Source organism: Lolium rigidum, chromosome 5 (genome assembly GCF_022539505.1).
Source record: "Lolium rigidum isolate FL_2022 chromosome 5, APGP_CSIRO_Lrig_0.1, whole genome shotgun sequence".
NCBI lineage: Eukaryota > Viridiplantae > Streptophyta > Magnoliopsida > Poales > Poaceae > Lolium > Lolium rigidum.
In genome coordinates, this window is record NC_061512.1 from 192,882,445 (window position 1) to 192,895,113 (window position 12,669).

A 12,669-nucleotide genomic window follows, 5' to 3' on the forward strand; every position below is an offset into this window, starting at 1 on the left:
ACGTGATATTTTTTTGACCTGGACTACGGCGGGCTTACGCCGGCCCGAACATTTTACAACAACTCACAAAGGCTTACAAGGATCATTACAACTTTTTAGAGGACAGAGAGGAGATGGGGGGCAAAGATGTCAGGACAGATCATGGCCGTTACACCAATTATTAAGAAGAGAGGGAGAGGACGGGGTGTTACAACGAAAAGCGCAAAGCTTAATGTCTTCAATGCAACATCGAGAGACCAAGGAGATATCCTCATCTATCCCGCTGACGTGATATACTTACGCTGGCATTAACTTACATAGTATTTCGACCTCTAAGTTACATACAATCTGCATAGAGAGTTGCCATCGTACTGTTCATTCATTCGAAACTTGTCTTCTATTTTTTGCCTAAACTAACATACTTTTGATTCTGAGTACGAAAAATAACACGCACACACGTATATACTTCCTCTACATGCAAATATTTTTCGAAATATTCTAGAAGCTGAAAATACGAAATTTGAGCCCGGCCCAACATCAGGTTCATGGCCAGGCACGTATTTTCGATTGAAAAAAAAAACCCAAACCTAAAAAGCGACCCTTGCAGAAAAGTACGGCCGTATATATAAATCCAGCAGACCAGAGGGGTTAACCTAGAAAACCAACCCGTCCACGCTGCCCTCGCTCTCGGGGGCCGAAACAAAAAACAAATCCGAGAAAACTCGCCGCCTCCTCCTCCTCCTTGTTCTCTCCTTCTCCCTCCGCCTCCGCCTCCGCCTCCGCCTCCTCTCGAACTCGACGAGCGCCGCGGCGACGCACGCGAGCGACGCGGCGAGATGAAGGTCTCCGTGAAGACGCTCAAGGGCTCCAGCTTCCAGATCGAAGTCAACCCCGCCGACAAGGTACCGCCCGCCGCTCCCGATCTGTACGTCCGTCGTCGCGAGGGTTGGGCGAGATTTAGGGCTGTTGATTGCTGAGCTGCTCGCGGGGCTGGGTTGCTTGGTGCGGAGCGATTGGTAGAGTTGCGTGCGTGCGGGACTGGCGGGGTGCGAGTCGCGTGAGGGCCCGGATGTTTACTGTTGTTCCAATCTGTAGTTTGCGGTTTGGGTTATGCCGTGGGCGGAGCAGAGAGCGGATGCGGGGTTCGTCTAGGTTGTGGTCGTTTCGGTGAGTAGATTGTGAATGTTTGGCGGATACATGGGTGTAGAATTTGCGGGGTTGGACTGATTGGTGTGTTTACCAGATGCACAACCGACTTGAATCCTGACCCTAAACCGAAGTGTGGAAGATAAGGTTTGTTCTGTTGGGACTTTCTCCTTTCAGGCTGTAGGTGGCATCTATTGATGAATTTTTTTTCTGGGTGTATATTTTGATGAAACTTTGAGCCCTTGATTACCCACTCAGATTGGAGCAGCAGGAGATTTGGAAATACATACAGTTGTTTGCTGCTAGAAAACATGTTTTCTTCAGAATATGCTGACTTGTTAGTTAGTAACCTCTTGTTTTGTTGCCAAAATAGATTAGGACTATGTGAGTATGGATAGTGTCGTTATTTTTTTGAATGTTTTTTTTCTCAAAACGAAGAGATAGTATGCTGGCAACAATCAGAGGAAAAGCGATGTTACGAATTAGATTTAGAGGATCAATGTTGGGGACATGGTTTGGGCTGACCACAATTGTACTCTCTGTAGGCTGTAGATACCTTCTCTCTGTATGAATGTACCCTTGCAGTACATAGGGTAGCAACAGAAAGGCGAAGGACATCCTTAATTATAACTGTGGTGCTAGTTGAGCATTTCTGCTACTCATATGCTTTTATCACTTGATTGAAAACCACATAATATAGAAGGTTTGACATAACTAACTGAAAGAACACTGTATATATTGTCATCTTCCCCCCTATGTGCAACGCCCTCATGATGGGCCCATTATGGTATTGATTTGGTATTTCGGGCGTTTCATAAATCTATATTTATGAAAATAATCGTGAGCATGTCGAGCCCGTTCCATCCATCTCTGTTTCTTTTCAGATTGCTTGAGCCTGACCTAATCGTTAGCAAGTAGTCAGTAATAGGGACATTGCAAGATCACGTGAATAGACCATCAGCACAGACTGGATTCTTCATAGGTGCAAAAGATGTTGGGCTCTTGGCCATGTTTTTGTGTAGTATGGGGTGTAGCCTTTAGATTCATGTGAATTCCTGGTTCTTTAGATCCTTTGTTATGGGAAAACTACAACTTATATAATTGATTCATTTGTGCAGATTTCGGATGTGAAGAAGCTCATTGAGAGTTCACAAGGGCAGAATGTGTACCCAGCTGACCAGCAAATGCTTGTACATCAAGGGAAGGTGCTTAAGGATGAGACTACGTTGGAGGAAAACAAAGTTCTTGAAAACAACTTTCTTGTGATAATGCTTAGACAGGTAGGGCATCCTGCTTGGTACTAGTTAATAGATTTCATAATGTCCTGGATTAGCATAGCAACACAAAAAATGATAGAATATCTTCATTACAAATTTACAATCTTCGTCTTGTGCATCATTAAGTATTTATTTTGGATATCAAGAATTTGAACTCTCTGATTGTAATGAACTTCAATATGTATTGGAATTTCCTTGAAAGATATAGTTGTTACTATTATCATTCCTTTTATTTGTGTATAAATGACAGCCTACAATTGCTTTTTCTTAACTGATCATCAGATTGATAATTGTTATTATTGCTTCTGACTCAACTCCTTTCACAGAATAAGGGCTCATCAAGTGCAGCTCCAGCTAAATCGAAGGAACCCTCAAATCAGGTGAGATGGAACTTCATTACACTGATATGGGCTACTCATGGCTAATGTGACTTTATGTTCATTTGGCACAAAATTTTCTTATACATATATCTAAAGCTTTTGAAGTTATTTGCCAATAGTACCACCTTTTGCCACATTTAGTCACTGAAACTACAGTATGTTTAAGTTTGTTGTCCTCTAATAGGCAGACATAGTTAATCAGTATGGTTTAAGTTTGTTGAATTAGAATTGAAAATTTTACGAAGTTCTCAACTACGATCTCTTGACTGGATTAATTTTTATCACCTTGTGTTTTTCTTGTAAAGTCATCATTACTTGCTTATTTCCCAACAAAAAAGATTATGCTCGAGTATGTTAATATGTTTCAGTGCTTCCTGGCTGTGTATCCTTCTATTCCTGAGATCCCACAGTTTAACTTGCATTTATTTTGCAGGCACCACCTACTCAGACAGTGCCTGCTACTCCTGCCTCTCAAGCTCCAGTCACCCCAGCACCTCAAGCAGTGACTGCACCAGCACCCATGTTAGTTTTACCCATATTGAAATAAGAAACCTGATTTGACCCTTTTCAGTTCTATTCCGCTGTGTTCAGGGCTTCTTTTGCTCTCTACTTTTCTCATTGGAGACATTTTTGACAGGAAATATAAAATTCTTATACTGGTTTAGCGCTTTAATTGACATGCCATAAGAGGCAGAAGTCTATATTTACAAACATAGTATTTTACATCCTAGCTGTAGTTTATTTTTAACTTACATAGGAAAGTTGGTTGTCGGTAAATGATAGCTGTCCTCTCATTGATTTGCACTATTATTGTTATGTTATATGGCAAGTGGTTGTTGCCAGCTAGATAACTATATCCTTATCTTTACTGAAGTAGTGTACCTGTCAGTGCTCCTGGTCCAGCTGCCACAGCCTCCCCAGCTCCTGCTGTTGCCGTCTCGTGAGTCGATTTATTTTCTTCATTTCATCTTAATTTGATTTGTAATCTCATAAATACATTTCCTGTTTCACTGAAGTCATACTACTTCCCTATTAATCCCATTGACTTATTACCATCCTTTGTACAGCACTGAAGCAGAACCTTATGGTCAGGCTGCCTCAAACCTTGTTGCGGGGAGCAACCTAGAGGCAACAATTCAGTCGATTCTTGAAATGGGTGGCGGAACATGGGACAGAGACACTGTGCTGCGTGCCCTACGGGCTGCTTTCAACAATCCGGAGAGGGCTATTGAATATTTATACTCTGTAAGAAGATATCCTACTTTAATAATTCTCAGGTCCCCTTTGATGGTTTGATTATGACTCATTGTTCTCAAGTTTAGACAAGCAAATAAGCATATTAGATGTCTAAATTATATGGTTATTTACTTGTTGTAACCTCTTTTAGGGCGATTTTATGTATTCTAGTAATTTAGCTATGTAATATATATATGCAGGGGATACCGTGGTAAATTCATATTGAAATAACTTATATTGCAGATCTCTTGGCTACATAACTAATACCTTTTGATCTTTCATGCAGGGTATTCCTGAGCCGATGGACATTCCTGCACCACCTCCAAGTGCCCAGCCAGCTGATCCTGCCCAGGCTTTACAAGCAACTCAAGCTGCAGTTGCCTCTTCTGGACCTAATGCTAGTCCCTTGGACCTCTTCCCTCAAGTACTTTCTCCCTCCCTTTCCCTTCATCCTGTGGTTCTGTGATTTCCTCTTTTTTTTTTTTTTTTTTTTTTGGGAGTGATTTCCTCTTTTATAGTGTTAAGTGTTAACGCTTGCCCTGTTTAACTTGCAGGCCCTTCCAAATGCTTCAGCAAATGCTGCTGGTGAGGGAAATCTGGATGTTTTGCGTAACAATGCACAGTTCCGAAGCTTACTTTCCTTAGTGCAGGCTAACCCTCAAATCTTACAGGTACTAGTGCTGCTGCTCTTTTTTCCTGTGTCAAGTAATCTGCTTATTACAATTGATTAATGCATCATTTTGTTTACAGCCATTGCTTCAAGAGCTGGGAAAGCAGAATCCTCAGATTTTACAGCTGATTCAGGACAACCAAGCTGAGTTCCTTCGTTTAATCAACGAACCAGCTGAGGGTGATGAAGACGAGTATGAATCTTTTCCCCCTTCGTGACACTTTACTTGAACTTTGCATGTTGTTTGACAGTCTCATGCTTGCTGAACCAGGAATCTCCTAGACCAGTTTGCAGAGGGAGTTGTTCCTCAGACCATAGCTGTTACTCCTGAGGAGAATGAAGCTATACTTCGTGTAAGTCCATAGATCTTGAGAACGTTACTTGACGACTGCCCGCATTTGCATTTTCTTGTACCTTGTCATAGTATCATGGTTATTTGCTGCACCACGATACAATCTCATTGCATTTTGCATATGCAGCTTGAAGGAATGGGCTTTGACCGGGCGCTTGTTCTGGAGGTGTACTTCGCCTGCAACAAGGATGAGACCTTGGCTGCAAACTACCTGTTAGACCACATTAATGAGTTCGATGACGGAGGGCCGCAGTAAGACGGAGCGGGTTGTTTCTGAATTACATGCAGATGCCACAAGCCCATTGGAGCAAGGGTGTGTGGGAGGCTGATACTCCCGCACTCAGGGCAGGCATTAGATATCTTTTTGAGATTTGTCTTCTTTAGTCTTAAAATTCTTCTCTGCCTTACAAATTAGTACATGCTCTAGATTATCTTTGAGTGTTAATTACAGACTTGACAACAGCTTATAAAAGTTCTGTGTCAGTTTTACTGGATCTGCTGATCTAGTGATAGTCGAAATGGATGTTTCTAAAGCGTTATGAGCTCTTTGCTTCTGAACAAGCCTGTATCACCTGGCTGCTCGGTCTACTTTTGGGTGTGACTGACCGTGAGTCCGTGACCCCGTTCTCATTGCCGTTACCAGCTGTGCGCTTAGAAAAACATAGTACGAGACAAAAGAGAAATTATTCTTTGCCCAGCCCATGAATTTTTGTTGTTGTTGTCTTAGCTTCTCGTTGCACTAAAAACGGGCCATACTTCCAAAGCTTTGGTACCATGAAGACTGGGAAATTCCAGCGAGTATATGAAGTCCATACTCGTGTCTATTTAACCAAGCACTGCAGTAAGATGCATATATTCGTAGAAACGCCATGGCAAGCAAGGAGTGGCAATAACCAGAAACACGCCACAGTGAAGAAAATATGAAATGGAGCAGCACAGCTGACCATATGCTGTAGCAGGGATACTTTTTTTTTAACAACTTGAGGTGCCGGAGGTGCCAAACTTTCATCATTCAGCTCATAGGAAATGTACACCATGTATTAGAGATTTGGTGTTTGCATCTGTCGAACTGCAGAGATGCAAAAATGATCTACAGAGTAACAACTTACAAGAAGTCTCAACTTTCTCAAGATATGCCCATCTTTCAACAATACACTGCAGTTGCTCCAGTACACCATGCGCATTGCACAGACGTTCAGATCAAAGTCGTACACGCCCTCCACAGCAAATCAGTCATGCTACCATGATTATGTTTACACATTTCATGCTATAACGACAGTGGTAAAGCTAATACCTTGATGCTCTATATACACATTTAATGCTAAAACGATAGTAAGCGCTAACCAAACCTCTGAATATGCCAAGAGCTTGTCAGAATCGTGATTCCGAATCGGGTCGAACTTTTATGGTAGCATCAGTGCATCACAAACAGCGGGATCCTAACTTTCAGAATCGTTAAATCTTACTTAGCAGGATCATACAATTGTTCCACTCAATTTGGGTCGTAAAGTCGTAAAATCGTAAAATCGTATAGTAAAATCATGAATCTGATAACTATGAAAACACTGCCAGCGTTAATCCAGAATAAGCAAAGTGTAGAGTTGATGGAGATGAAGTTCAGTCATCATCAGATATGTCTATCACGTCAGGATTATCTGTGGCGATGGCGCTTGCTGCTAGTGGTTGTGACTGATGTACAGGGGCTCGAGTCATCACCTGGTCAGCAGAGGGCACTGCAGCAATGTCCATGCACGTAGATGGAAGTGGAACGGACTGATCTGTGTGGGCTTGAGTTGCCGCCAGGTCCGCAGGAGAGATGACAATGTTCATGCATTGAGCTGGTGGCTGGAACTGACCTCTAGGGATTCGAGTCGTCACCCGGCCTACAGGAGAGACACCAACAATATCCATGCTTGGAGCTGGTCGCTGGGATTGATCTCTAAGAGTTTGAGTTGATGGCTGGGACTGACCTCTTGGGGTTTGAGTCTTCACCTGATCTGCAGAAGGGGCAACAATGCCCATGCGTGGAGCTGGTCGTCGGAACTGATCTCTAGGGTCTTGAGTCACCACCTTGTGGGCAGTACCAATAAGAATGAACTCCAAGCATTGAGATCGAGGTGGTGGCTTGGCTTGTTCAGATGAGACTTCTTCCTCCGCAGGTTCGGCCTTGACGAAGCTCATTCCGCTGGCACTTCGCTTCCTTGACCGAGAATAGGTTATCTGAACTGCTCGTTCTCTCTCTCGCTTCCTTCGCTCTGTTCTTTTGTTTACAAGCGGCTCAGCTGATCCACTTGAACATTCTGATTCGTAGATGTTTGCCCACACACTAACGCAAGCATACTCCTTTTTCTTTCCCGGTGCAACGCTTCTCCTCTTTTTCCTCTCACGTGCAACGCTTCTTGTCTGTTGCATCTTAGGCGCAACGCTTCTTGTCTTTTGCCTCTCAGGTGCAACATGGTTTGATTGCTTCAGTTTACTTTGAGAAACAGCACGCTGAAAATCTTGAGGACTATGCTGATTCCCTGCCTTGGCTGAGGAGTTGGTTATGTTTTGCTGCTTGGGTATACTTTGAGGGGCGGCAGGCTGCGTGATGGGTTTCCGAGTCACTTCAGGGTCACGCTGCTTGTGTGCCTGCTTTGAGAACACATTGTCCAGTACATTTGCATTGCTGCGACCCACACAAGAGGAAAGCTCATTCTTCTCCGACGCAACCAAGTTTTGTTTCAGTTTTCTGGGAGCGGTAGCAGGTAGAACACTGCCTTTCTGAATGCCTTCAGGCTTGTGAAGTTTGCCTTCTTTGTTTCTGGTGCTGCTTCCAAGTGGTTTTGTATCTTCATGTTTCTCAACGAAGTCTTGCTCAAGCTTCAGTTTTTTTGTGGGAGAAGGAAGTGCGATACTGGATTTCTCAACACCCTCGGGCTTGTGCCACGTGTTTGCTTTCCTGGATGTGCTGCCGCCTGGTAGTTTTGCACTTTTATAACTCCCTAGAGAGAAAGTCATGTCTTCCTCTAGCTTCAGTTTTTTCTGAGATGCAGCAGGCTGGACATTGGATTTCTGAACGTGCTCTGGCTTATGCCACCTGCTTGCCTTCGTGGAGGTGTCAGTTCTCGACGATTTTGCATTGTAGAAACTCTCTACAGATCTAATTTCATGCTTCTTCGAAGCAATAGATGTTTGCTTCCGCTTCAGTTTGCTCAGAGGAGAATCAGACGAATCAATTTTTCTCTGGAAGTCCTCTGGCTTCTTTGAGGAGCAACTACCAAGTGTGTTTTCATTTTTGCAACTTCCTATAGAGAAAAGCTCATACTTTTCCGATGAAACAAACTCCTGCTTCAATTTTCTCCGAGGGGTTGCAGGCACAATTGCTTTCTGAAAATCTACAGGCATATTACTCTTGCTTGCCTTTCTCTGAGGGATAGCAGGCACAATTGGTTTTGGCACAGTAGAATTCTCCTGAACTTCATCTGAATATGATTCTTCTACAGCATCTTGTGACTTGGATGTTTCAGTAAGAAGCCCCTGTTTACCTGAACAAGCCATGTTGTTAGTTGATATGGTAACATTAGCTATAACAGGAATTGTCTTGGGGGCCATTCTAAAGTCTGCGTTCTTGTTGGAGAATGACATTTTCACACTAATGTTGGAAGTACCGAAGTTTGCATAATGAAATGATAAAACAAAACAAAAGTTCACTACATCTAAACATTTATATGATCCACTTAGTTACTCAAGTGTAGAAAGAGCTGCATGCTGACAATAATTAACGTGTTTCCTTATAAAAATGGAGAAGCTTGAATCCATACTTCAATTGTGCTTGCACGAACATGATGCATCAATGGCAGATACAAGAATGTAGATTGATTGTAAACCAAACTAATTAAGGTGGATTACATAGTAGGAAAACTATGAAGCGCGGGGGCTAAGTTAGTTCAGAACTTACAACCAACAGCATAACCTTTCGGAACCATCTTTTGACCTTGTTTCGGCACCACATATGTACCACCACAATTCATCTTGTGGCTGCAGACAAGAGCATCAGTCAATGCACCTTTGAAATTCACCACGCAAACAATAGTTAAAAGTAAATATTATCAAGAGATAAATTGATATAACCCACCAAGAGTATTAAAAAAATGGAACATGCATCTACTTATCAGTTTGAGAGGTCATTATGCATCTGAATGATTCAGAGGCAAATTCGCAACATCAGATGCACCACCCACGGTCCAACGGCATATTTTATCGACTTTGTGCGACAAAACAATATTTAAGAATGTAAGGTACAATTTTGAGCCGCATGCACCAGTTGATGCAGAGGCTGGGGCTGCCCCATTTCGAAGAAAAAAAAAGAATGTAAGGTACAATTTTACGACGCTATCCTATAATCATGATGAGTTTATACGTCAGCGCAAACTTATGCAGTCTTACTTGTGCCAGTTGCAAAGCATGTTGCCACAGGTAGCATGTTTGCTAACATTCTCAATACAGCAGGAATCAGATGGAGGGCCCAGCTTCGTGGCTCTCAAAAGTGTAGCGGCACATGATTCACACTGAAATGTAAGAAGTTGAACACGCCGGTAACAGGTAAAACTAGAAAGCAATTTAACAACAAAAAGGGGACATTAAGAAAGAGAGCTTTGGAAACTTGGAAAGTAGTACCTTCCACAGATTTCCCTGGATGCTCTGGAGTTCTTCCGGACTGAAATCATGGGTGGTGGTGATACAATAGCCGCCTTTTGGTCTCTGGGTGGCGCAAGCGAAAACGAAATCATCAATGGAGTATAATGGTTTAGAACTTATCTGCCAGAAATTACTAACCAGGTAATCTTCAATGGAGCAAGCGTTGATAGCATCCATCCAATCACGGAAAACAGGACCATGCATACTGCACGGATTCACAAAAATAATTAAGCAGCAGGCAGGCTGGGAGATGACTAAAGTGGAACGCACAATCTTAGTTTAACAGGAGAACATTTACCTGAGTCTCGCCATACCATGCTTCATAAATACGATAGCATGAATCATCAGATGCAGAAGGGCGTTCTTCAGATCATCCTTTGTGCGATGTTGCAGCATTGGTTGATAGAGCGTTATGGTTTTGCTTCCAAATGAACAGGATCCGAAACCACTGCTTATAGACAATGAAATCAGTGCTTCCATTAAGCTTTTTCATATAAAGTTTACAAACACAATCTAATAACTGAGCGAAACACTATATTAACACACATTTTATAGCCCAAGATCAACATGCAGTAAAAAAAATATCTCTTGCAGAGGTCTATCTAGCTAATGTGATGATGAACTTGGTAAGGATATGATGCAGCCTACTACTACCTAGAGAGATAATTAGCTCGAACAAGAAGTCAATAGGAAACTGCTATATCTGAAAGCAATAATTCAAGTATATACAGTATACACCAATTTCTCTAGGAATAACTAATTTGGCATGTGCCCAAACCCATATTCAATATTTTAAATGCATCCAGATGATCTAAATGTCAGATTAACCACCTTCCGCTATGCGTACCCATTTTTACACTGAATAAGTAAGTACAGCAAAACGATAACGTTAAGCAGAGTCTGTTATTCGTATGCAGTATTCTTTTTTTCCCCGATAAAATTCGTATGCAGTATATGCTCAGGGAGGTTGGCCTAAAGCAGTAAAGCCACAACCTCTGGCAACACATTTATGTTTAATTAATATACACAGCACTCGAACACCTTCAGTAGTAATTTAACCTCCTTGTAATCACCCCCACGCCCTTATCCAACGGGGGGAAATAGAGCGTCAATGTAGGCCAAAATTAAAAACCCCCCTCTGAAATTTGAACATTTTGCACGATCTACTCGGAAACACCGAGCTTCTCGCATCGAGAAATGGAAATGAAAGGCACGATTGCAAAGAATCGAGGTGGGGGAATCTAAGGCAGGAGTAAGAAGAACAAAAGAAAAAGGGGGGGGGGGGGGGCATCTTTTATGGAGATTACGAAGAATCTAAAGCAGCGATCCTAGGCATGCTCGGTCTTGAAAGAATCGAAGAAAAAATCGGCGAGCCAGCCGGGGATTTTTTTTTAGCAGCAACCTGGCACGCCCAAAATAAAAGAAGCAGGGGCGCAAGAACCGACTTGAGCAGCAGCAGGGAGGAGGCCGAGAGGTGAGGCCTACGCACGTACCTGCAAGTCTTCACGCGCGGGGAGGTCCACTCGACGGCGAATGCGGCGTCGTCGAGCGCGCCGCGGAAGTAGAGCCTGTCGTAGTGCCGGAACAGCTCCCACACGTCCGGGTTCTCCTCCGCCTTCGGATCCGACGCCGATTCCATGGCCGCCGCCCCCACACGCAAATGCAATGCAAGGGCCGAGCAGCAGCACAAATTTCTCTTCTCGGGTGAGCAGCAAGAGGAGCCGGCGAGGGGAAGGGAGAAGGGGGAAAAATTGGGGTTTTTGATCTTGATGATGCATGCGAATGGCGCTGGGAGAGAAAGCAGGAGAGGTGTTGTGCGACAGTGTGGGTAGTGGGGGTGTCAGTGAGGCTGACAGTGGGCCCGCGTGGAGACTCTAGTTATGGGTGTGGGGGTGGCTGGACGGTTGAGATGCTGAGAGCGTACTGGTGCGACCTGAGCCGCCGGATGGGGAGTCACGAGGACTCTTTGACTTGCCATTGGCTTCCAGCTCGCGTGTGGGTTCCACACCCAGCACCCAGCACCCAGCAGGAGCTACAGGAGTAGACAACGAAAAGGGAAGAAGGCGCTTCTCGCTGTAGAACTGAAAGTTTACTGTGTCACTCTCTTTTGGTTCCTTTGATGTAGCTGTAGCATCGTTCTTTTTTACTGTGCATTCGGCCAGCAATTTTCGGCTCATTTGGTTGCTTGGGCCGAGCCACGTTCTTGCAGAAATCGGTTCTCAAAGTAGTGTCGGGCCAGGCCATGGAGGAACGCCCGGTTCGGCAGTTTCCAGCGGTGCAGGCAAATCTCCACGCCCGGCGATGCAAAAGGGAATCTTCGGCACACGGGCGGAGACGAGAATAGAGATGGCGGGAGCTGCGGCTTGCATCGGCGAAAAGCGAAAAGGGGGCGGGAAGGATTCCGTCAAATCCCGTCGCGCCCCATGGCCTATTTCTACCCCCTCCTCCACTGCCCCCCTCCCAATTTTCGAGCTCCTCCTCCCGTCGGAGAGCAGGTAAGAGGCGCACGCATCTCCGGTCGGCGACGGTTGCAGCGGTGGAGACGGTGGCGAGTACATCTAGGCTGCTTCATCTACTTCCTGGTCCAGTACATCTTCACCTCCGACGATGACTGTAAACCATCCCTTATCCCGGTACCGCGGTAATATTTACATCTAGGTTAGGAGTTGTCAGATCTTGTCTAGGGTTTGGTCTTGTAGTAGGGGTTAGTTCGGATTGTGGTGAGCTATCATGATCTTGCTAGGGTTTGACATTTCCGGTTACTACTTTGTCCTAAATGTGCTCACCTGCCATGATTTTGCAAGGGTTTGTGCTATTCACCGTTGCGATGAACTGCTTATCTAATTTAGGATGATTGTTGGTATGGTTTGTGATATTCACATGTCTTTGTTTCCAAGTAGATTCACGTTATATTGCTACGATGTGTGTAGGACTCCTTCTGTGGTGACT

The 12,669-nt window shown here is 44.0% G+C and overlaps 2 protein-coding genes across 4 annotated transcripts; one reads left to right on the forward strand and one right to left on the reverse strand.

The window, feature by feature from the left end:
• The first annotated feature begins 747 nt into the window (after nt 1-747).
• LOC124652259 (probable ubiquitin receptor RAD23) lies at nt 748-5,579 on the forward strand. Of its 3 annotated transcripts, none has more exons than XM_047191277.1 (11): nt 748-881; nt 2,244-2,405; nt 2,729-2,782; nt 3,216-3,304; nt 3,657-3,722; nt 3,850-4,027; nt 4,305-4,442; nt 4,573-4,689; nt 4,769-4,881; nt 4,960-5,041; nt 5,168-5,579. In XM_047191277.1, the coding sequence occupies exons 1-11, from the start codon at nt 816-818 to the stop codon at nt 5,294-5,296; spliced, it is 1,194 nt and encodes a 397-aa protein (XP_047047233.1). In that variant the 5' UTR covers nt 748-815; the 3' UTR covers nt 5,297-5,579. The 3 variants fall into 3 exon arrangements, with proteins under 3 accessions (XP_047047233.1, XP_047047234.1, XP_047047236.1); XM_047191278.1 differs by having other exon boundaries at nt 3,660-3,722; XM_047191280.1 differs by having other exon boundaries at nt 3,672-3,722.
• A 1,078-nt stretch (nt 5,580-6,657) lies between these two features.
• On the reverse strand, nt 6,658-11,359 carry LOC124656889. The gene is made up of 7 exons (XM_047195548.1): nt 11,214-11,359; nt 10,019-10,168; nt 9,859-9,925; nt 9,700-9,783; nt 9,469-9,590; nt 8,981-9,060; nt 6,658-8,567 (listed from the first exon to the last, which is right to left on the reverse strand). The coding sequence occupies exons 1-7, from the start codon at nt 11,357-11,359 to the stop codon at nt 6,658-6,660; spliced, it is 2,559 nt and encodes an 852-aa protein (XP_047051504.1).
• Between the last annotated feature and the right edge of the window lie 1,310 nt (nt 11,360-12,669).